A 24416-nucleotide genomic window follows, 5' to 3' on the forward strand; every position below is an offset into this window, starting at 1 on the left:
GAAAAGCCACTGCATTCATTATGAATAGTGTTTCTCACCGAAACTCGTTCACCTGGATTGTTTCTGGGATAAAGAAATGACGTTTCCCCGGGGTCAGCAGGGGAGCTGGTTTAGGTGCAGACTAAGCCCTTTATTTTAATAACTAAGTGTGGGAAGCAGGAGATGACTGATTTCCGCTTGGTTGGGGGATATTTAAGATCGGATCGTGGTAATACATTAAGACAGATGTTTTCACCTGATCCAGCCAGGAACATCACAGAACTGACCCTACTGTGGGTGTGTATCAGTTAATCCCGGAGAACACTCAGGCAGAGTCTTCATTCATTCATTCACTCGTCAATTATTCAGAGTATTTCTTAAGTACTCACTACACTTCAGACCCCAGTGTGAGCACTAAATATCCATCAGGGAACCGACAGACAAAACTCCCTGCCCTCAGGGTGCTGATGTCATGGAAGGGGAAACAGATTAGAAAGCAAAGCCATAATTTTCTGGTATGTTCCATGGTGAGAAGTTTAAAGCAGAGAAAGGAGTAGGGTACTCACTTTCTATTAGTCAGGAAAGAAGCTGCATTTTTGAAGCACACCTCCAGCCCTGCTCTCTGGAAGGCACCAAACTACATGTTGGGTGGGACTGGGGAGACAGAGGAAGTCATGTCTGAGGCCACCGAGATGCTCTCAGTCACATGGGAGCAAGACGTCTCTGCCAGACATGGTCAGCATCCACTGTGGAATGCTCAGGAAAAGAGTCACAAAAGGGTGCTGGAGATTGGCCAGAAGCCATCCAAGCTGCTGATGAGCTGGTCCACGCCATGGATGCTGGTGTGAACGAGCACAGACACTGCCCCGTGGAAGGAGGGCTTCTTGTGGTGGTTAGACAGCTTACTCCCTTAACGTGGATGCATATCCTTTACCTCGGAAATATATGTGCTCTAGATTTGAAGCGTCTTGTGGGCGAGATCTGTGTTTTATTCATCCAAGCAACCACTCCCCAGCAAAGGGCAGTGCACAAAGCTGAGAACAGGAAGCATCCCGTGAACTGAGCATGCAAACCTAGTGAAAGCCACTTGGTTATTCTGACTAGTTTACAGGACGTGCTTGGAAGTCTGTAATCAGAACACTGCATGAGTGCGCAGTCATGTCTGACTCTTTGTGACCCCATGGGCTACAGAGCTACCGGGCTCCTCTGTCCATGGGATTATCCAGGCAAGAACACTGGAGTGGGTTGCCATTTCCTCCTCCAGGGGATCTTCCTGACCCAGGGATCAAACCTGCGTCTCCTGCCTTGGCAGGTGGATTCTTTACCCCTGGACTACCTGCGAAAGCCCAAGCAGAACACTGCATAGAAATAACCATGATTACTGAAAATTACCCAGATGTGTTTAATAAGCTCACATGGGGTTTACATAAAGAGCTAGTTCATCAAGAGTCCACATCTCAGTTCCTGACTGGGAGAATGGTGCATGCATAATTCTCAGAACTTCACTGTCCGGTGGAAAATAATTAAGTAAGAGTAAGATGATGAGGGATTAGAAGGGGAAGCGGAAGGTGAAAGATCCAGCTCAAGCTGTGATTGGGCTGTGTTCCAAAAACATCATTTCTAAGTAACTTCTTTGGACCACAGAGCAACTTGCAAAAAACCAAAATCATACATGCTGTTGGGGTCCCCAGGCCAGCCCTGAACTTTTTTCTGGCTGTATTGAGACTCAACACAGAATGCTGTAAAATCTAAGAATCTAGTTCGTAGAGTGATTATTCTTTCTAACATGGGACTCCAAAAATAGATCTCCCTTAATGGTTTCAACCAGAGAAACTCTTATTTTATACACATGACCTCTGGAACATACATATTCAAACTCAGGGGGATCACATGAGTATGTTTGGAAAGAAGTATTTGATATCCTTAAATCTCAATGAGAACCCTTTTCTACAAAAAAGAAGTCCAGAGCAGAAAAAAGAGGAAGCCAGGGGGTAATGGCGCTGGCGTTACTCCCTGACCTCACACCTACAGGCAGCGGAGAAGGGGAAGAGGGAAACCAGGGTCCTAGAATAAGTGACTGCTGGCTGAAACTCTTTAAATACAAATAATGCAGCCATTATAATCAAGAAACACTAATGCAGTCACTGCTCTACCATACTCATCGCACTGAACAGAAAACACGGAAGTGAGTCTTTTAAAATTTTCTGTAAATGTCAAAGAAGATCTGCCAAACTCCGCTGAAACAGACAGAGATCAACCCTCCTAGACCGACTGAGACAAAGTTACCTTTCCCAGTCCTTTCGTCTTTCATCGGCTCTGTCATCCATCGCTCTGTGTATCCTAAACCTGACTGCCACCTCTCCTGCGACCAGCAAGCCAGGCTTTGGCTGGGCAAACGAGAAAAAGACAAGGCATGCCATGGCAGTACCAAATGCTAGGAATTCCGGTGGAAAGAAGTCATTGGGAGCTGGCTGAAGGGGACCTGAGGAGCGGATGATGGCAAAGAATTCTCAGAAGGGTTCAGCACAACAGACCCACTCAGACATGGCTAAAGGCAGCGGAAAGCAGAGGGTGGTGAAAAGATTTGAGGGGGTCACTGCTAGTCTGTGTTTCTCAAAACATAACCTCGGTTTTTAAAACAAACACACTGTTTTGTCAGCTTGGGGATTCTAGGCCACTAATGAACAAAGAATTGCTCAGCCTAACACAGCAAACCTGCCACTGGCTAAAAAAAGGCTCCTCTCAGCTACTGGGGAAAAGGGGACCTAGTCAGACCATCACCAGTGAAAGCCAGTACTTCCTTCTCTTGACCAGTGGGTGTTCTTGGTGTTTGTTAGGAAAATCGACTTCCTATTTTTTCAACAAATTTAATTTGGATGTTCCCCGAATCCTTGCACTTAGTAGCTCAAGTGAATAAAATAGATATAATTGAGTTTCCATAGATAAATGAGGAAATTCCAAACTCACTTGAACCACTCAGCTGATACAGGAACTAACTACAATTTCAGGTCATAATCTGGCAAATTCCTAGTGAGAACTCAAGACTTAAAAAAACAGCCAACACTACTGGCAGAGGTGGGCTTAAAATGCAGGAGAGGGTCTCTGAAAACAGCTGAGCCTGACTCTCTTTGAAATTTAATTTCCCCCAACAAAAACAGAGGTATCACTTAATGCCTCTAATTCCTGTCACTTTGAGACTATTAAGCAGAAAAGCCCTTTAGGACGCTGATATAAATGATGGCTCAGTCATCAAGAAAGCACAGCTGGAGCACAAACCTGGCCTAGAATAAGGAAAGGAAAAAAAAAAGGTTTTTGGCACACAGTGAGAAAGAACAAGAAAGATCAAAATTAGGGAATAAATTAAACGGGGGCATAAAATGATGACTGAGAGCAGTGACCACTGAGTAAGCAGACAGCCTAACACACAGCTTTGAGTTAATTCAAAGTGACAGCTCCAATACCCTATGTAACCAGTGTTTTGAAGACCCCAATTAAAGGATCACATCCTGATTTTAGCATCACCCGACATGTCTTTTGCTTACATGCTAGGAGATCTAAACTTACTGAAAATCACCACGTCACTTAAAAGACTAACAACTTGGCAACGGGGTCACTTGCACCTGCGTCGTGTGCCCCACAGCCGAGGTGGAGGAGGGCCCCCGCTGGGTGATGCTTATACACTAGTGATGCTGGTTGAGAGGAGGATGCTTTTCTGAAATCTAAAACCAAACACTCCATCCACAAGTCCCCGGGGAAACGCGAGAAGAGAATTTTCTTTAGGGAATTTAAGATCTTCTGGAGAAAACAGGGCTGTGGGATGTAACAGGAGAAACACCTCATGAAAGTCAATCCAGTACCAGTGATTACAATCCACAACCACAGAATTACTTCCACTCGCCAGCCATGCTTCTCCCGAGATGCTTTTAACTTTGTTGGAACTTTGCTTCTGATAGCAGGCACAGTCAGAGACATCTTTTTTCCTTTTCCTGACCTTTTCACCAAACAGTTTTCCTGAGGGGTGGGGGACGGTAGAAACACAGAGTTGTCAGTCTCGTCTCAGGCCCCATCTTCAAGGTCTCAGAGACACTGAGCCACTTGGATATGGGGCCAGGAAGAAAGCTTTCCGTGACCTTTCTCTGACATTTCGCAGCACCCTCTCCTACCCCCCAGGGCTCTGGTATCTTAGATCTCCCCGTGAGGCCTTCATGAAAAGGAAGATGCTGGCTGTCACTCTAGTCTCGGGCTCCTCACGCCCCTCCCAGGACACAGCCGTGGTTCAGCACAGGCGGAAGCTGGCTGACATCTTTCTGCCTTGATCATCCCTATGGCTTTGTTATGAAACTTGCCACCCCAGCTCTGCCCTTTGCCGCCCCTTCTCCATTTTTGTTTTTTTTTTTTTTAAATCCCAGTCCTTATTGTCTCTTTTGTTGTTGATCTGCGACAAAGATGACTGAAGACTTGCAGACCCTAGATTGTTACCAGTGCTGTCTATTTTATATAAATGGGCAAAAGTATATTTTTACATTCAGGAATTTTTTATAATGACATCTAATGAACTGGAGGGGGGAAAAAAAAGAATTGGAGCAGATGTCTGCAGAAGCCAAAGGTAGCTATAGAAACTGGTGAAATGCATTCTGAGTTAAACCTACATATTCTAGACCATTAAAGAAAGGAAGACCCTATGTTTTCTTTGAAAGGGGGTGCCCTAACTAGAGTTCCGTGCTGTCTTCTGTAATGGACACTTGTTATACTTTCTTTAAAGTACAGCAAGGTCTTCTGAAGAAATCTGTTTCACTACAAAGCAGAAGTGGAAATGACTCTCAAACTGGACTCCACCAAAACTGCTTTGTAAAATTAGCTTGAGCAAAGCCTTCTGCTTTAAGAAATCAAGAACAATAATTCCTCTTCCGTGAGCTATGAACCAAGTCCATGCTCTTTACATCCCTATTAATTTCCTAACTTGGGTCTGGTGTCCTTTACCTTTCAATAAAGCCCACCCTGACCAGTGAGTGTCCAAAGGGCATCAAGGAAGGAGGGGGCCAGGGTTCCAGAAATGTCCCTGGGTTAGAACCGTGATCTGGAAGAATGGGCATCAGGAGGTCAGAGAAACACAAAACACAGCATCTTGGACTCCTGGTGCTGTCCTTGGTGCTGAATGTCATACTCTCTGCACCCTCCTCTCTCCGTACCCCCCCCCCCCCCCCGGGTAGTACACATGGCTACATGTACAGGAAACACTGACAAATGGTAACTAACTGTGATGGGACAATAAACAGCAAGTGCTGCAAAGATCAGTGTGTTAAAAAAAAACCTACATGTGTACAATGAACGTGATTATCACTGGGATCCAAAGAGGCTCACACTAGGAAGGAAGCGAGGACCAGAAGTGTTCATAGTTTATATATTTCACTTGCTTTTCTGCACTCAGTTGGATTTTTTCCCATAGATTTTTCTGCTACTAGACTTCAATATGGGAACACCGAGACTGACAGCCTTATTTGGTTAATAAAATAATACTGACCAAACACCCAGAGTGTACCAGGCATCATAGCAGACGTGGGATATAAACCCACCTAAGGTATAAGCACTTCAAAATAAAAGAGAAGAGAGCTTTATAAAGGTAGCCATTAATGTGCAAGACAGAAAATGTGTCATTTTTTATCAAGGTGTTCTTCCTCTGCAGCGTTGATACCAATGATCTGAGCTCTCTCTTCTTCAAACTTCTAACCACAAACGACCTCTAGTCACACCGTCTCTGGAGAAGGATCTTCCCCAGCAGCTCAGTCTCTGGACGGCCTCTCTTCATGGCAAAGGCCATCCACAAAGATAATCATCCCAAGTGTTGCTTTTATGACTTGTTTCCAAGTGAGAAGGAAAAACACAGCGACATTCCACAACGGCACTCTGTGTTCCCTGTCCTGCAGAAAGAACTTATCTGTTTGGTCTGCATTGGGAGAACACATCCATTCAGATGCTGCAGCACAATCATTCTTGTGACCATAAAATTATCAGCGAAGCCAAGCCCTACATCTTGGAAGCCCCAAGGACAATTAGATGAATTATCAAAGCAATAAGCACACTAGATTACACAAATTCAGTCCTCTGTAAAGAACACTGCCATGTTTAATAAAACTGCAGTGGACATACCTTGACTGACAACAGCTACTGAAGGCAGCCTGTGACTTAGCCACAGGACACAAGATCAACACTTTAACTTTTATCCACAAACTGATCTCTCACTGATAGCCATTTTTATGAACTACCTTTCTGGACTCCGAACATCTGAACCCCTTAAAACAAAAGGTCCCAAACAAACATCTTGAAGGGTCTTCCCAAGGAAAGTTCATGGCAATGAGATCCTGAAAATACTTCTCATGTATGGTGGAAATCTGATGGACCACCAATTTTTCATTTAAATTAGCTTTAAAAAAATAGTGACCACAGACATGTTTCCCTATAAAGTAGATATTATGACTCACTTGCTTCTAATCAACAAACATCAGCAAACCGTGCTGTATTTCAAGAATGAATGAGTTAGGATGGGTTATAAAGAAAAGAAGGAAGAAGAAGGAAATTGAATAGAAATGATATTTTAGAAGGAGAAGAGTAAGAGTTAAAGTTAAGAGGAAGTAGGTTCTGTGTCGTCCTGGGCTCTATGTATAAGAAAACAGTGGCTTCCCATTAAATGTAAAACAGACGTCCCAAGAGTTGCCCATTTTGCATGACCTGGTCTCACCTCCCTCCTCTCCCATGTGCTCCTGATGTTCCAGCCACACTGGCTATTTTTCTGTTCTGCAGACAAGCCAACATCATTCCCATCATGATGGTCACAAGTGATGGTCCTTTTGTTTGCAAAACTCAACTCTAGATCTGGAGATGACTACCTGCTCTTTTATTATCATCCAGTTCTCTTTCCAGATGCAAGGTCCTCGGTGTGTTAGCCAAAGCCACCCCCACCCACCCCCCGCCCCACAACAGGTCCTGAACAGAGCAGTATCCAAACTCTTTCATTCATTCATTCATCTGTTTATGCATCACCCATCTGGTTCTCCCATTCTGTTTTAAGCTTCATGAGGACAAGGGCTCTATCTTATTCCAAAATGTCTCCTTGGTAGACAGAGTAAGGTCTGACACCTAATAGGCACTTAATAACTATTTGCCTACTGACTATAACAGCACAAAAGTGTGTGCTTTTTACAAAGTGATAAGAACAGTCTGTTCAGAAAGGTCTTTAAAAAGAGCAATTTATCACTGAAGAGCCCCAAGGTCCTGGAAGACAGTTCTCTTGTGCATTTCAGGTGCCTGAAGCCTTTGTCCTGTCACTGTTGGATTCATTGACTATCCCAAGCTGCCAATTATACATAGAGCAGGACACAGGCCCCAAGGTTGGAGCAGGGCATCACAGAGCATCAGAAGCCTGGGGTCTAGGAATAATGAGATCCCAGACCTGAAGTGTTGCTGTATTCTCCTCTGTAAAATGAGCTAGCGTAATTAACTGCAGGACTAGAGGCTCTAATGTAAGTGAGACACTCGGGAACTCCATGATCCTGGGTGAGGAAGGGGTGCCGTGCCGATGAAAATTGATGAAGATTTGAGATCTGTCCTGAGGTCTCGAGCAGGAAGGTTCTGTAAGCATGGAAGTCGGACTTTCCGCAGAGCCAAGTAAGAGTGCCCCTCTAATAATGGTTAGGAAATGCCCCTGATTTCCTCTGTTTTCTTTTAAAAGCCTAACCTTTAGAATGTGACTAGTGCACACAGACAACTATTATGCATCCTCTTCCCAGCTGGTGGTCAGCATACACTAGTGCAATACACAGAGGTGCGTCCCTCGTCTGCAGCCCGGCCTCACAGCGGGACCACACATCCCGCAGCAGCCATGTCATTGCTAGGACGTGTGCTCAAGTCCTATGCTTATCACCCTGCACACAGCCACCGTGGAGAGACATGAGCTTAGGCCCAAGCTCCAGAAAAACCAGTGGGATGGAGAAAGGCCTTTTACATATGATAAGGCATGCGAGAATGGAGGTCAGTGTCAGACGGGGAGGAACCTGGTGTGAGTTTGACAAATCTAGAGTCAGAGAGGAAAGCTCAGCAAGAATGTACCCTTGGGGTTTGTTGTCAGGAGGGAAGGGGGAAGGTATGAGGCACAAGCCCTTTCCTGTTCCCCTCCTGGCAGATCCCATGGGGCAGGAAAAGACCCCAGGGGGGCACTCAAAGGTGCCCACTATGGGGAACAGAGGTCAACACAAACACAGCCACAGAATGTCTCCAATTCTGGCTCAAATATCATGGATCGCAGAGAATGGTGACCCTATAGGACAGAATGTGGGCACATGGTTAATAAACACAATGCACAGAACTCAAAGGTCAAGTTCAAGTTTAGCAAAGCTCACTGTGACAACACTGCTTGGAGGGGAAAAATCCTTTTGTCAAATGTTTATGTAACACCAAACATAATGAGGAAAACAAAAGTGAGTTTCAATTCAAAATCCATGACGCATGGAAAGAGACGTTTACACAGGGAAGGTGATAAAAATATCTACTCTCCCTGTTGACAGAAAACCTTCTGGGCACTATTATTATGTTGAGTCGCTCTCCAAATGTAAATGTGCCCCCAAAGTGTGTGTCTAAGCCAATTCAGATGGAAGCCCTGCTTCTGCTACTAATTTAAACAGGTTCTGGTTATCATGTCTGTGCCTTGGCACAAAGCAATATTCAGAATAAAATAGGCCTGCATGTTAAAAGTATGAGAGAGGAAAGGTCAGTCAAAGTGGCAGAAAAAACATTATGAAAGCTCCCCCAAACTAGCTTTTTGGGGTGAGTGGGCTGAGGAAGACTCAAGAAAATCCTCTCATTAACTTTTTAAGGATATGGATGGCAGGAAATGTGGGGGAAGAATGGATATCTGTATATGTACGGCTGAGTCCCTTCACTGTCCACAATCACAACACAGTTCATTGGCCATACCTCAAAACAAAATAAAAAGTTCACTAAAGAATATCTTAAAGGCTGTACAACCTTCCACAATAGACTCTCCCCCAAAATAAGGTCCCATCGTTTTAATGCGAGGACGGGGAACACTGCCCGACCCCGCCTCCTGCACGTCTAGTCTCATAGCTCTGACAGGCTCAGCAGAGAACACAGCCAGAGAGGGTGGCGGAAGGCTTGACAAGGCAGCCCAATAGGCTGCCACGCGGGTCAGCACATTTTTCACTCTAAAGAGCTAGAGAGGGAGTATTCTGGAATTTGCAGACCAAGGATATTGTAGCTACTTATGTAAGAATTTTCACCATTTTTTACTATCAAAATTTAAAACTTTATGGACACTGAAATTTTCATTTCACTAGTTTTCACATGTTCCAAATATTCTTCTTTTCATTTTTTTTAAACCACCTACGAACGTAAAATCCAATCTTAGCATGCTGGATAAAATCAGGCCGAGAGCAGGGTTCACCTGAGGGCCACAATCTGCAGACCCCTCCTCTCAAGGGCAAAGAGATTGTGGGGCAGAAACAAGCCATCAGGTCAAGAAGATCTGGGACTGGTTACCCTTCCAAGTTTCTTTAAAACGCCATGAATATCGCTGCCCTGAAACATCCCCAATTCCCCTCGCTTGTAACAAAATCAGATTCTTTGCCTCATCCGCTCGGTTATGTTCACATCCTAGATTTTAATTTAAACAGCAGCTGCGATGGTTGCCCTGGTCGTATACAGTACACGCAGAGACGGGGGCGAAGCGGGCAGCGCTTGGCTCAGTCTGCATTCCCGTGAGGGTCGATGGCAGTGGGAAAGCACCTGATGGGAGCCACGTGCTCTAGAGAGGCCAGGGGCCACCAGCCGCCACGAGTAATGCTCTCCTGTTCTTATCTTGTAGGCTTTCATATCGGACTGGGCAAGACACAGCTAACTGTGACACATGCAGGAACAGTGCATGTATTATCTATAGGTATGTCAACGTTCTCCTCTTCCCGCTTTGTTATTATGAGTGGCAAATGATGTTTACCCACGGATGCGAGAATCGTCTGGGGCCCCGCTGGGATGATGACATCAGACAAAAAACAGTCAAGAGCCTTTCCTGACCTTAACTCTAGGCAGCTTCTAAATAAGCAACCTCAGGCAGAGAGTCATGGGGTGAGGGAGAACACGAACCCATGTATCTTGCAAATGCATCTTAGCGGTGTTTCTGAAATTGGTGTAAGTTTGATGGCTTGTTCCCTCAGAATCGATAGTCGTGAATACTGTACTGTGTGTCCCGGCATGGCTGTGAAATATAAGCCCTTCAGACGGTATAGATCAAAGGCTGCAAGCCACGCTGTGTGTGCTAGGAGAACCACAGAAAGCCCGCTGTGCAGTTTGTTTCCTGCGAACGCACCAGGGCTGTGGCACTTGGGTTCCTTGGGAAATAATCCCGTCTAGGACTTCTCTGCAGCTCAGCTGGTAAAGAATCTGTCTGCAATGTGGGAGACCCCGGTTTGATTCCTGGGTTGGGAAGATCCCCTGGAGGCGGGCATGGCAACCCACTCCAGTATTCTTGCCTGGAGAACCCCCATGGACAGAGGAGCCTGGCAGGCTACAGTCCACGGGGTCGCAAAGAGTCACACACGCCTGACAGACTGACCACAGGGCTCTGTGTCTGGTCTCACCGTTTCTCAGTTCTAAGTATATTTAGATTATTCACAGTGACAAGAATTCAGCAGGAGCTTTCAACAAGCAAAAACCATGTTAGGCTTTTGGCAATAATTTGGGATTTTAAGATGCAATCATGACCTTCAGAGAGCTTACTATGGGGGTTGTTGTTTTTTTTTTTTTTCTTTTTGGAAATGTAATTTTCATAAGCAAAATATGAGAGCAATAAGAGATGTTATGATTTTGTTCATTTTTTAAAAATTAACCCTGAAGAACAATTTTAGTTGATTTGCCAAATTATCAAGAATAAAAGGAAGCTGTATAGTTACATCTCTAAGAATGTGTAAAGGAACCTCTGCTGCTGCTGCTAAGTCGCTTCAGTCGTGTCTGACTCTGTGCGACCCCACAGACAGCAGCCCACTAGGTTCCTCTGTCCCTGGGATTCTCCAAGCAAGAATACTGGAGTGGGTTGTCATTTCCTTCTCCAATGCATGAAAGTGAAAAGTGAAAGTGAAGTCGCTCAGTCGTGCCCGACTCTTAGCGACCCCATGGACTGCAGCCCACCAGGCTCCTCCGTCCAGGGGATTTTCCAGGCAAGAGGACTGGAGTGGGGTGCCATTGCCTTCTCCGAAAAGAATCCCAATCTCAACCAAAAAAAACAGAAACCCTTCTAAAGAGATCTTCACAGTGACCACCCTCTTATCAAGTAAGCGGAGACAGGGAAAGGGCATAAATGTCTTAATAATGGCAGAAAGCTCACGTCCACCCAGTTGTGGCCCCACCGAGTCTCCAGTCCAGACAAGCGCATCCCAGACGGGGCCCCAGGCTCTTTACACGTTGAGCTGGATCACCTGGTCACTGCTGTGGTTGCGGCAGAAGAAACCACAGGGCAGACAGGAGCTCCGGCACCATTGTAGAGGTTCTCAACCCAGGGAGATTCTGCCTCTCAGAGGGCTTTTGGCAAGGATGGAGGGAGATGCTTTTGGCTGTCACAACTGGGAAATGCTACCACATCGACTAGCTAGAGGTCAGGGCTTGGTGACATCCCTGTAACACATGGGCAGCCCCCACGACAAGGAGTCAGCCCACCCAGAATGTCAACTGTGCCACTCCTGAGAAAGCCTGCCTTGCAGGAACCACGGCCTGGTTACAGTCTGGCAAAAGGCACACACTACCTGCTAAGGCCTGGGGGCCCCCTGCAGGGAGCCGGGCCCCGGCAGCAGCCCTGGCCCAGCCTCTCAGACGCCTGATGGCTCCCCACCATGAGCAGGCAGGTGAAAATGAAGCCCCCACGCAGGAGAAGTCAAGCACTCTGAATATAAACCTGCGGAGAAGTTTGGTTGTTGGGAGTCTTTTCACTGCATTCATATCATGGGAGAGAACTTTGAGTCCGACAGTGAAGGGATGTAAGGGACATAAAATGAAACGCCTTCACTCAGCCAGTCAATTAGGCAAAGAAACGAAGAATCGAGAGCCCCTGGCAGAAATATCCTCACCAGTTAGCTTTTGCCACTCGGGAGCTGAAACGCCTCCAGTCTCCACGCAACAGAGCAGAAGTGAACACAGATTTGGAAAGTGGGCTTGATGACATAAACCCATTGAACATGTTGTGGGTGATTGAAAGAAGAATGTATCTGGACACCCTTCAATGTGACTGAGGTAATTTAGATAAATTTAGCTATCTATCCAGAAGTAACTTACATTTTTTTTTTTAAAGTGATATTAAAAATGATTCAACAATCAAGGGCAGGAATTAGCCTTGAGGGGTAACTGTTTGGATGTGGCTCACCCAGCAAGCTCTATGAACCCCAGCATACAGGCCAATGACAAATTTTTTCCTAAGAACTGGGAGTTACAGGACCACAAGATTCTGACAAAATATAGTAAGGCTCACTCACCCAGTAGAGGGGTCGCTATCACTGGGCTCATCCCCTGCACGCTGGGGAGACATGTACTACTCACAGAGGCCTCGTCATCAAAGACGCGATGGTAGAAGGCGGTCTGCAGCCTCAGGAACGATGCAGGATGGGAGCCCTCGCCAACCACGCCACCCACCCATCAGCTCCCTAAGCATCCCAGGAGAGATGGGACTAGAGAAAAACTGGACGTTTAGATCTCTCTTTGGGGAAAGTATTTTAAAATGCCCCGTTAGCACGTGTGCATGCATGCTCTGTTGCTCAGTCATGTCCGACTCTCCGGGACCCCATGGACGGGAGACCGTCCAGCTCCCCTGTCCATGGAATTCTCCAGGCAAGGATACTAGAGTGGGTTGTCGTTTCCTACTCCAGGGAATCTTCCCAACCCAGAAACTGAACCCGCGTCTCTTGAGTCTCCAGCACTGGCAGGCAGATTCTTTACCACTGAGCCAGCAGGGAGGCCCAACACAGTGATCAGCAAAAACAAAATTTTCCGACACCCAAACTTCTGCTGCAAAGGGAAGTTACTCTGAAGGCTGGCTCTGAAGGCTAGTAACATTTCAGCTGGACTCCCACTGCCCCACAAAAGCAGTCTTCCTGCTGCAAATTCAAACAGGAATCTCCATATTATTACTAAGTTGAACACAGATACTCATCAAACTGTTTCCCAATTTTCCTATCACATTATAGAGGATATAACTTAAAATTATAACCCCAAAATTGAACAGTTACTCTCGACATGGGTTATTGACATCAGCAAGAGTCTTCTGAGTGCTAGAAATGATAAGAGGAGAAAGCTCACTTCTGTTCCATTAATTGGAACACCCGTCAAAAAGGAAATCATAAGCATGTTGTTTGAATTTGAATCATAAAAATTGGGGTCTCACATTTAAAGTTATGCCGGTCTTTTGAGGTGAGGACCAGATGTCTTCTGTGCCTGTGGTCACCCCAGCTAGACTTCCATCACCCCGGCTAGACTTCCGAGGTATCCGCCATGAACCACACCTGCTCCCCTGCAGTGGAACACGGTCTTGAGACAGCATCTGAGTTCAGGAGCCTTCTGGATGTCGATCCGCCCCTCCATTTGTCACACTCAGTACTTTGTGGCAGCCTCCTCTTTCCAGAGCATCTCACCCACAGAAATAATTCCCTCTTGCCTCCAGTGTATTTCAATGGTTTATGTAACACTCAGATAAATCACATCATTTCGATGGTGAGAACAAACAGCATACGCAGATCCAAGCCCAGCATCCTCTTGGTGAGCGCACAGCTGGAGAAGTGAGGACAGAGGGTCGGGGATCAAAGACAGAGAAGCCTCTTTGCCAGGAGCATCCAGCCCCAGGTGGGCGGCGACACTGTCCCGGGAGGCACAGTGGTGGCGGCTCATCCAGTTCTTGTATTGCCATCAGAGCACCAAAGACGGATACAAGAGTGGTAACCGGCAGCTGTTGACACACCCAGATAGATAGGAACCTTCCCTCACGGTTCTCTTTTGCCAAAAAAAAGGCATGGTGATTGTGGAACAAGGGGAGATTCAGCCAGATGATATCTTCGTGTTCGTCAGCCCTGTGACTCAATCCTCAAATGTCAAGTGCTTCCTGAAGAACAGAGGTTTCTTTGACAGAAAGGCATCCAGAACGCAATGGGGCAGAAGGACTCACCTGCCCAGGTGACCCTGCTGCACTGCAGCTGGGCAGGCAACCATCTCAGAGGTGAGCCAGAGGAACTGTCCACGTTGCAAAGGCTTTAAGAAAGAAGTGCCTCTTTTCTCATGGAAGAAACTGCAACGGCCGCTCCATCAATTCCGGCAAGTACCTCTGTAGAGACAAGGTCATCGGGAGGGGACAGATTCCGGCTCAGAGTCTCTGCAATTGGCCCCATGCCTGGCTCTGGCTGCCAGGTCCTCAGCTTCCAGGGCCTGCACCCTAGACTTCAGGAACGCTCTAGGAGCCCCGGACCACCATCTCTGCTGCTCTTCCGGGTCCTTCCCGTAGGATGCCTGCAGCATCTCAGGGCTGGATAGGTGAAAGGAGTTTCAAGATGAAGACCTCCTCAAACGCCAGAGCCTGTGGTTGTCCCAGAGCCCGGGTGAACACGAGGGCCCTCACAGCTGCCAGTCTCTCCGTGTTGCAATTTGTCATACCTGCGTGCTGGCAGGCCCAGAGCCCTGGGGGTCAATGAATTTGACCCCGCCTGTCTTGCATTTACACATTGCTTTTCACCCGAAAACCAATTACTCTCTCCGAGCCGTGTAAGAATCCACTGTGTTGCCAGTAACACTTGGCCCATAGACACGCAAAGGGGGTTGTGTCCAAGACGCGGCCACCTGCCTGCATATTCAGCAACACAGCCCTTGAATAAATGTGTGCCTCTGCCAGGGATACATATTTCTCTGTAAAACAGCAAGTCTGCCATGGAAATATACAGGACATGGAAGGGAAAAAAAAATCAAAGCGACAAAAGATCTTGAAGCAATTTCAGGGGAAAGGGGGCCACCAGGACCACAAGCAAAAGGTTGGCGACATCAACCTTCCTGGGAAGAGAGTTTAGATAGGGGGCCCCCAAGAGGTTAGGGCTCAGCTGCCATCCTCAGTCTTTGGAGGGTGTCCATTAGAGCTCTAAGTCCTGTAGGATTTCGGGAAGGGGTCAGGTAGGTCCTTCCTAGCTCTGATATCCCGTGAATCGGTGATCTACAATGATGACATGGATGGATCTGAGAGCCTCAACAGAAAGTATGCTGTTTCCTCACTCAGCTGTGTCTGACTCTTGACACCCCATGGAATGTAGGCCACCAGGCTCCTCTGTCCATGGGGTTTCCCAGGCAAGAATACTGGAGTGGGGTGCCATTTCCTTCTCCAGGGGATCTTCCCCTGGAAGATCCAGGGATCAAACTGGCATCTCCTACATTGCAGGCAGATTCTTTACCAATGAGCCACCTGGGAAATCCAACAGAAAGTCTACTTGGAGATAAAAGTCTGGGCATTCACAGGCATTTCTCAACTGAAAACATCCATTCCTATACTGGCAAATCAATTTACATAGAGCCAAACCTCCATCCTTGGGCAATGGGTTTGTTCCGCTTCCTAGATGCTGAAACCCAAGCCTCCAGAGTGACATCTTCCATCCCGGGGAATTTGGAGGTGGTTAGCAAGACAACATTTTTTTTTTTTCCCTAAAATGACATTTCTTCCATTGTGATCTGGACCAATTGTGAAATTCTAATTGAAGACCATCTCAGCATGAAACAAGATAACAAGACATACAAGTCTTAGTTTTCTGTAGTAAAACTTTTTCTGACTTATCATCCATATTCCCTGTCAAAATAGGCTGTAATTATTTCAGAAAATGTTTGAAGGATAAATTACTAATATAATCTTTGCTCATAAGCAGGAGAAATGCTTTGTACCCACCCTATCTTGGTAAGTCTCTTGTCAGACTAATCTGATGAGTCATGCTAACTGATGACTCATCCTTTGTTCAGATTTTGTTTCAAAAAGGAACAATGCAACATACCATTTTCCCTGCTTAACTGAAGTGGTAAATTCGTAAAATAACACCACAACAAAATGGTCTGAATTCAAATGTGTGCATTGTGATGAGGAGAGCCTCTGCTAGCCTCAATTCAAAGGCTTTGGGGGAATGAAAGCGAGATTTAAAAGATAATGATGATGATGATTCAGATTAATTAAGTAGAAGCTTTACCAGAATTTCAAATCTTCCTGTAAAGTGTTAGAATTCCTACCATCAATACCTTCTGGAGGAGGCTGCCCACACCTGCTTCCTCTCTGTATCCTCAGGGCCACTGCACAGCTGACCTCGAGTGACACTATTAATTATGCAGTGAATTCCTGGGCCTACTCAGCACCCAAAGGGAAGGGAACGCTGCTGTTCTGTGGATCACTTTGTTTTCAGCACCCCAGAGGGAGGCTGCTTGCAGGATGCTCTGATGTCTATATCATATTTTCATCTTTTGATATGAGCCATTGATGGTCAAGCATAGACAAAATTTCAAACAACCATTTTCATAAAATACTCGAGTCCCTTCCATTCAATGTTTGTATGCATTTCTTCAGCAAGCATTTTTCATGGAACTCCCAGGAAATGACGGGCTTGGCCCCGGACAATAGGAGACTGGAGGAATTGATGAGCTAGCTGAAGCCAACCCCACAGAACCCCTACCATAAGATCCCTATAACAATAGAGCAGTGATAGTAGGGAACCTTGTGTTCCAAAGGCGAGGGCCATGGACAGAGTGAAGAAAGGCAGAGGACGGGGCGCCGAAGGAAACCAGGATGCTCCAGCAGGGGGTGGCGGACTCACAGGAGACAGGACCATCTTGGAGGGGCACCACATTAGAGCAGGTCTAGATGCTAGAACACCTCCCCCATCTCCCAAGCTAGAGGGTTAGAAACAACCAGAAGGATTCAGAGGGATTAACAGCCAGAGCATTTCCAAGGATGGAAGGGGAGGGCTTGCAGCTAGCACATAGCACTCATCCTTATAGCAGCTGGGGGACTTTGTGGTGCACTGCAATCTTTAATTGCTTATCAAAGAGGCTCCCAGATTCTGCAAGGTCTCTTCCAAAGAGATTGGAGGATTGCAGGAAAGATGAGAAAAATACTCTCATTTTATGAGACTGAAACAAGGATTTCACAGAATTAACAGTTTGCATTTTCTCAAATCATCAATGGAAATTCATTGCATCATCTATAAGAACATAAAACAGAAGGCTGCAAAGATTCCACATAAAACGTGCCTGGAAATGTCACTGATCCCAGAGTGTTGCAAAAAGGGAGCTGGTGAGGGTGGCCCGCCATCAGGGCAGTCAGCAGGACTGGACGTCTGGAGGCTAATGAAGTCTTATTGTTAAGAGAGGTAATTGCATTTGTATGCAGAACTGGGGCCAGTGCTGGCCTGTCCAGAGCCCACTTGGAGTGGAATCTTTGCCGTCTTTGTCATTTAGTGATTATCTCTTAGTGAAAGTGGCTTCCCAGGCCTGCTTCAATTACCACCACTTGTGCATATTAAGTTCTTAAACAACATGAACTGATGTGGAGGAAATTAGCCTTTTGTCTAATACTTAGCACTCTTGCCTAGAATTTACAGTGAGTGATGGGGCGGGAAGAGATGACAGAAAAGATATCCCTGGATAACATAATACCTTAGGTGATGTTGCTCTGATGTAAGGAAATATGTTTTAATAAAGTAAATTAAAAGTGAGAGAGAGAAAAAAAAAAAGAATGATTTAATAGACCTCAAAATTCTCCCTGAAAATTCCCCAAACCAGTAATCCAAGCTTTGTCTGTTCTGTTAGAATTCTATTTCTTTTTCCCCAGTATGTAAGGATTAGGTTTGAGTATCTTTAGTGACATTTTACTAACCTTTAGTATCAAAAATTCTAACGTGTAACTGATTACAGCTGTAAAATTGAAAACTGATTACTCATCTCAACATATTATTTGTAAAGCAATTAGTTAAAATGTATTCAGCAGGGAAAGGCTAATTATACTGACAGCCCTCCTCTTAAGACCCTCAAAAGTCAAAATGAATGAGGTAGTCATCTATGTCCAAAACAGTGTGAAGGGGTTACATTGTTAGTGTCATGAGCAAATCAGTGTAATTCATTTTTTAGACGACCATGGAAATTTTCCTTCGGGGTAGATATAGCATCCAGTCCTTAAAGCAATGAACGTGTAAAGTTCCTGGGTGACTCAATGACAAGAGAAACCATCTAGAGTTTGCAGGGGTCCCTCAGTTGATACTTCTCCCCCATCAGCCTCCCTGAAGGTACTGGTCCCATAGACATCACATCTCTGGAGAGGCAGTGGGGAGCCCGGGGCTTCAGGCTGGTCACTGGTGACACCATAGGACATGCACCAGAAGCTAATGTTCTTCTGGTCTATCTGCTGAGAGCTGTCACTGGTCCATATCTTGGCTCTCTCTGCTCATGTCAGAATATGGGGAGCTCCTGAGAGCATCTTCAACTCGGGAGGCTTAGAGGAACTGGGTTGCTTTGCACGTTAGATCAGGCACGGTGACCCCACGAAGGCATTCTTCTCTGGGCAGCAGACTGTCCATCCTCAGGATCAGAACAGAAGACAAGGTGATGGCCAAGATCTCGGCCGACCCGACTCAGGTCACCTGGCTGGGCGCGTCAGCCGTGGCACCTGCAGGACCCACTGCAAATGATTTTGAAGAGTCCTGTGTTCTCTCCTTTTAACTGCCATTACAATCCACGTCCTGCCTAAAGATGTTTGTTCCTTTTTCTTTTTTTAATTAAAAATGTGTGCTCTTTGTTGAGGCCAGGAACAGCAACAAATTGGCAGTCCACATTTAATAATTATCCACCCCTTCTAAATATAATCTCTGATGTTGATGACTTGCTAGGAGTGTGGCCTCAGTTACGCTTGATACCACTCTTGTTTAGTGATCTGGCCCCTTTCTTACCCAAGAAATGATGATGGGTGGAGGTTACAAACAGGATTTAGCCTTTCAGCTTTGACCTCTCTGTGGCTCGAAATTATGGGAGGCTCAGACACAGTTCCATCATCCCTGTGCGCCTGGCCAGTCCTCAGATTTGAGCACTCAGATGCAGCATGGGTGTAGATCAGTCTTTCTACTCCAGAGGAAGTCACAGATAAAATACCAACGGTGGAACCTCAGTCAAGCCTAAAAGAAGTGACTGTTCTCCTGCGTGGGCAGGACACAGAGCAAGATGTATTCAGAAAGCTCGCTGTCCAACTATAATTTTAGCTATTTCAGAGTATAATGTAGTTAGAATAACCAGCTAATGTTTTGCTTTTTATGACCATAATTTCTTTGCCATAGGATATCACGAAAAGGGGATAGATCTTATAGTTCGGGTATGAATATTATTGAATACCCATTTATTTCTGGTATTTTAAACCTTACAGTGATTCTGCAAACTTTTATCATGGACCTACTGTGTGCAAGAGTGGTGGCAGAAGAGGTTCTTTATAATGAATCATGTCTATGTTCATAGTCTTAACACTGGAAATGATCAGAATGAGATCCATTTACATGTAACAGGTATATAGCATATGGGCACATTCTGTGTACATATGTTCACGTTCTAAAGATTATTTTTTGACGTAGACCATTTTAAAGTATTGAATTTGTTACAATATTGCTTCCGTTTTACGTTTTGCTGTTTTTGACCCAAGAGGAACGTGGGATGGATCCTAACTCCCCGACCAGGGATCAAATCTGCATCGCCTGCACTGGAAGGTGAAATATTCACCACTGAACTGGCAGGGAAGTCCCCGTATGTCCATTTTTAATGGATATTATAACTAGGAAACAAAGCATAACATTCTGCCGAGAATGGAAGTGATGGGATATGGGTTTAGGTCATCAGTCTACTTCAGTAAACCAAGATTCTGTGCTGAGCCTGTCATAGTATTAAAGGCACCACAGACGACGCTGAAGTCAACACGGCCTATCCCTCCATGAATTCATGGAATTGAGAAAAGGCGCTACGATCCAACATGAGCCAGAAGTGCTCTGGTGAATATGTGTAGAGACCCCCAGAAGTTGGTCCAGAGGGGTGTGGACAGGACAGGGAGGGGGCAGGTCTATGTGATGGGTCCAGAACATCCATGGAAGGAAGCAGCAACAGTGACCCAGGTGGACAGGATGAACAGTCACAGAGTTTCAGGTCTCCCTACCCTAAGGTGGCTCAGGCACTTGGAAATCGGGCTAGGCTGGGGGAGAGGTAGAGAGAACACAAGCCGGATGGCTGTTTCTGCGGCCAAAGTGAAAAGAGCTGAAGGTCTGCGGGGGCAGAGGGGGTCCCTGGAGCTTGCTGAGAGGCAGCTGCCCTGGACCCAGCAGATGGGAGCGGGCGGGAAGGGCACGTCCAGCCAGACCCCAAGGTGCCCAGCTCGCCAGCTGAGTCTGGGAAGGACGGAGCAGCAGGCCAGGGAAACAATGTGATTCTGGACATGCTGGCTGCATGGGACCCGCCCAGAGGCACGTGGAGATGTGTCCTGGGAGGATGGCGGTCTTGCGTCCTGAAGGCACAGCCGGGTCGTGTGTGTAAACCAGTGCCCAGAAGTGAAACGTGACCTGCCTGCTCCACCTGGCCTGCAAGGGCGAGTGCCTGACCTTCAGCTTCCTCTGAACAATGCTGTGTCCTCCGTGGTGCTATCAGACTTGATGTATCGTGTTCTGGGGACGCTGACTGTCCCACCCAGACCACTGATTACAGCCTTCCCTCCCCCAGCGAGCTGGCTGCCCTGGGCTTGCCCCAGTTTCCATGCACATTCGGTGGCTCCAAGGAGCCCCCTGGCGGTAGGGGCACCTCCACCGTCACTTCCCAGCCCCGGAAGCTCCAGTCCCCGAGGGTGGGACCATGTATCCACAGTGGCAGAGTGTGAGTCAGTCAGAGCCACATGGAGCCCTGGCTACTCTGTGATCTGATGCAAAGAGAAAGAACAATGGAGGCCTCTGCTCCGCAGCCCACCGAGCCCTGCTGACACTGTCAAGGTTGGAGAAGTCAGAGATCTCGGATTTTTTTCCAGTCCAGGATACACACAAGTGCCTGGGAGCCAAACTCGCCTGCTCTTGACTCTTCATGGCTACCCCCAGGGGCACTGGAGAAAAGGATGCTCTATGCCCATTTCCCCTTAAATTAACTCGAGGAGCAGGCAGCAGCTTGCTTAGGCAACTGTGCAGGGCTCGGGTATTTATAGGAGTAGCAGACACCAGAGCCTCTGCGGAGATGCCAGGACCACGCTCCACTGCAGAATCGCGTGACGTCATGGGGAGAAGCGTTACTACAAGCCTGGCAGAGACGCCGGGAGGACAACAAAACCCAGGCCAGCAGCCAAAGCAGCCGGAAGTCTGGAGCAGACTTTTATTTCCTTGGAAATGGACAGAGTGATAATTCTGTAAGTGAAGTCCCTACAAGTAAAACTTCCATTTTCAAGAGAAAAAGACTAACCAAAGACATGAGGTGTGTGTCCCGTGGCTTTAATCATACATCACAGGGAGTCCTGTAGACACAGCCATCGGCTTTCGTGGGCACGTCGGACAGCACGGCTTCACTGCCCACTCAGCTCTCAGCATGCACGTTTGGCTGGATGGATGTAGGCAAGGAAGAGATATAAAAGGTAAACACTAAGAGACCCCAGGGGTTCATATCCTGTAAACAGTCCAGGGACCGCTCCTGGATCACCCAGCACAATCTGCAGGCCGCCTTTGAACTCAGGACCAAAGAAGAGAACAGCCAGGTTAGGAGCGGCTGGCCTGGCTCCAGCCCCTTCACACTCTGGCTCAGAAAGTCCCGAGTCAGGACTTCTTCTAGACTGCTTATCTCCTGGAGGCGTGAGGGTTCAGCCTGCTGTTCGCATCCATGCAACAACCCATCACAGACCCCAGATCTCGCCTGCGGGGGTCAGGTGGCACCACCAGCAACTTCCTGCCTCATGTGTGGCTGGACCCCGAGAGCCCGGAGCTGTGTAACCCCCCACAGAGTCCTAAGAGATGGGGAGAGCCCCAGAGGTCAGACTTGGAACACCAGCACCCTCGTCTGCCTGGTCATCCAGGGGATGCGTAACTGGGGCGGCATGTCCCACCCCATGGTGGACGCACATCAGCCTTGATGGAGCTTAGATGCAACATCCTGCAGAAAGCCACACCAGGGCCTATAGCCCACAGGGCAAGTGGGAAGGGACTCAACAGACACTCCCAGGATCTCCTTCGCAGAGCACAGCTGACCACTGGTCAGCGTACCCTCAGACCCCACTCATCCTAAGATCTTACTGCAGACCCTTCCAGAAAAGAGAACTTCAGGAGTGGAAGTGGAGGTGGCAGGCTCTGAACAGATCCTGGTGTGCGATTTGCAACAGAAGTTTCAGAATCTTCTTAAATTAGGTTCTGACGGAAGGGAGCCTGGCCACAGATTCCACTGAGAGAGGACTCCAGCGCCACTGCCTGGCGGAGAAGCCCTGGTTATCTTTACAAGGAGGGGGCTCGCCAGGGGGAAGAGCCAGGGGGCACCTCCAATATCATCGACCAAGACAGAGCGGCCCAGGGCAACTGGGATGAAAGCTGCTACGGTATTTGTCTTTTAAGGCTCATGTGTTAATTCAGTAAACATCACACAGGCGACTGTTGCGGTTCGGGCCCTGCTGTAGGTGTGAGGGGCAGAGACGGGCGGCATTCACCCGGGCACAGCAGCTCCGTTTAGGGGATGGAGACTAAATGATATGGAGCCAAATTCATAATCATGCGTCATCGCTAGAGGGATCGGAGGGAGAAGAAAGGACGGCTCTGGGAACTTTCAGAAGGTGCTAGAAGGTCAGAAGGCCCTGTGTGTCTGGGGACAGAGGGGTGAGGAGTGGCAGCCACCCCAGAGCCAGGACACGTGCCCCAGGCCGGGGAGAAAGTAACACGGTGACGGTGCCCCCACACACTGGCTCCTGGACAGTCTCAGCCTCCACCGCCACCACTCACACAGGCAGCGTCCCTCTGATCAGGGTCCAGAGCCAAAGTGAGGGCTGTTGCCCCTCCAGCAGGTGGTGCCCCCATCCCCACCCCCAGGCCCCCACCAGCCCGCTCACTACGTTAAACAGGGAGGCATGCGCACAGAAGGAGGCGTTCCGGACACAGAGTCCAAGTGCCCTAGAATGCCCACCGCTGGCTTCCGTCCAAGTCCTCTGAGCGAACCGGAGCAGCAGGTGCGGCTTTATCCTGGCCATTTGGCCGCTAAGACCGAAGGGACCTTTTGCTCTGTGTCAGCTAGAGTCAGCCAGACGATTAACCTTCGGCCACCGCCCTGTCCAGCCAGCTGTCTGCTCCTGACTGAGGCCGGTGACTTGGTGAGCTCCCTCCTAAACGAGAAAAGCCCCCCCTGGAGTGAACCCTGCACATCGTTCCAACTCGACAGCAGGGCATGGCGCTGCATGGTTTGCCTGGCAGGTGCCGAGCCCTCCTGACAAGCAGGTGCGCCATCACCTGGGGACACAGACGGGGAGGGAGGTGCCGGCTCAAGGTCACCTCGCTGCAGGGCACTCAAGGTCACTCCCTCAGCAAAGAAACCTGCTCTGGGCGGCAGCTCTCAGTCACCGGGGACTACGATAGGAATCAACTGACAGGTGAGGTCGAGTCATCTTGTTAACAAGAACTCAGATTAGATTATGGTGTGATTACATGGTTCCGCGGTGTGATAAATTGGTTAATAACAGGATTCCCACTGTAGATGCTTAATGGGAATTCAATAATTACAGGTACCAGAATGGTACCGTTGGCCCAGGAAATGCTAGCGCCCGCCCTCTGATCTAATAACACAAAACCTATCTGGACCTATTGAGATGGTTATGATCTGGAGAACATGCCTTCAGCACTAAACCCTGACAAATACTAGCCTTGACAAAATGACTCTTTTGTGCCTACGCTACCATATTGGATACCATAATAGCTTACAGACTCAATAGCAAGGATCTTGTTTTCTTTGTTAAATGTCCAAGTTGAAGAATCCTTTCATAGGTTGTTGCCATTATACAATTAGTGACCAAACAGATGATAAGGAGAAAATATCTGAATCGCATCTAATAGTTTAGGAAACTTTTATTTTACAAGGGAGACGGTGCAGGGGGGATCCTTATCCTTTTTCAGTGAGATATCAGGGCAGTCATTATTATATCCCTTCAAGTGAATGGAACTGAACCTTAAAGAGGTGAAGGCGTTTACCTGAGCTCCCCTGCAGCGTCAAAACAGGAAAGCCATGATGGAAATCCTTGTTCTTCCTACTGAAACGATAGCCAAGGCTCTTGTTTCACAAAGGCAGCGCGTCCTGAGGTTTGCACTTTCACAACTGTCCCCAAGAGGAACCAAACCTCCATCAACCCCTGTTCTAGACTAGCAGGTCAT

At 47.4% G+C, this 24416-nt stretch overlaps 2 protein-coding genes across 3 annotated transcripts in view; one reads left to right on the forward strand and one right to left on the reverse strand.

Moving 5' to 3' along the window:
* The window catches only part of DOCK1 (dedicator of cytokinesis 1), a 546616-nt gene that overhangs the window by 300437 nt on the left and 221763 nt on the right, over positions 1 to 24416 (reverse strand). The gene's annotated exons all lie outside the window — the stretch shown is intronic.
* The window catches only part of INSYN2A (inhibitory synaptic factor 2A), a 61032-nt gene that overhangs the window by 34593 nt on the left and 2023 nt on the right, over positions 1 to 24416 (forward strand). The window contains exon 3 of the mRNA XM_043475107.1: positions 9854 to 9925. Within this exon, the coding sequence (XP_043331042.1) occupies positions 9854 to 9925 (72 nt within the window). The remainder of the gene's footprint in view (positions 1 to 9853; positions 9926 to 24416) is intronic.

The sequence above is a fragment of the Cervus canadensis genome, chromosome 8 (assembly GCF_019320065.1).
Source record: "Cervus canadensis isolate Bull #8, Minnesota chromosome 8, ASM1932006v1, whole genome shotgun sequence".
NCBI classification, from domain to species: Eukaryota; Metazoa; Chordata; class Mammalia; order Artiodactyla; family Cervidae; genus Cervus; species Cervus canadensis.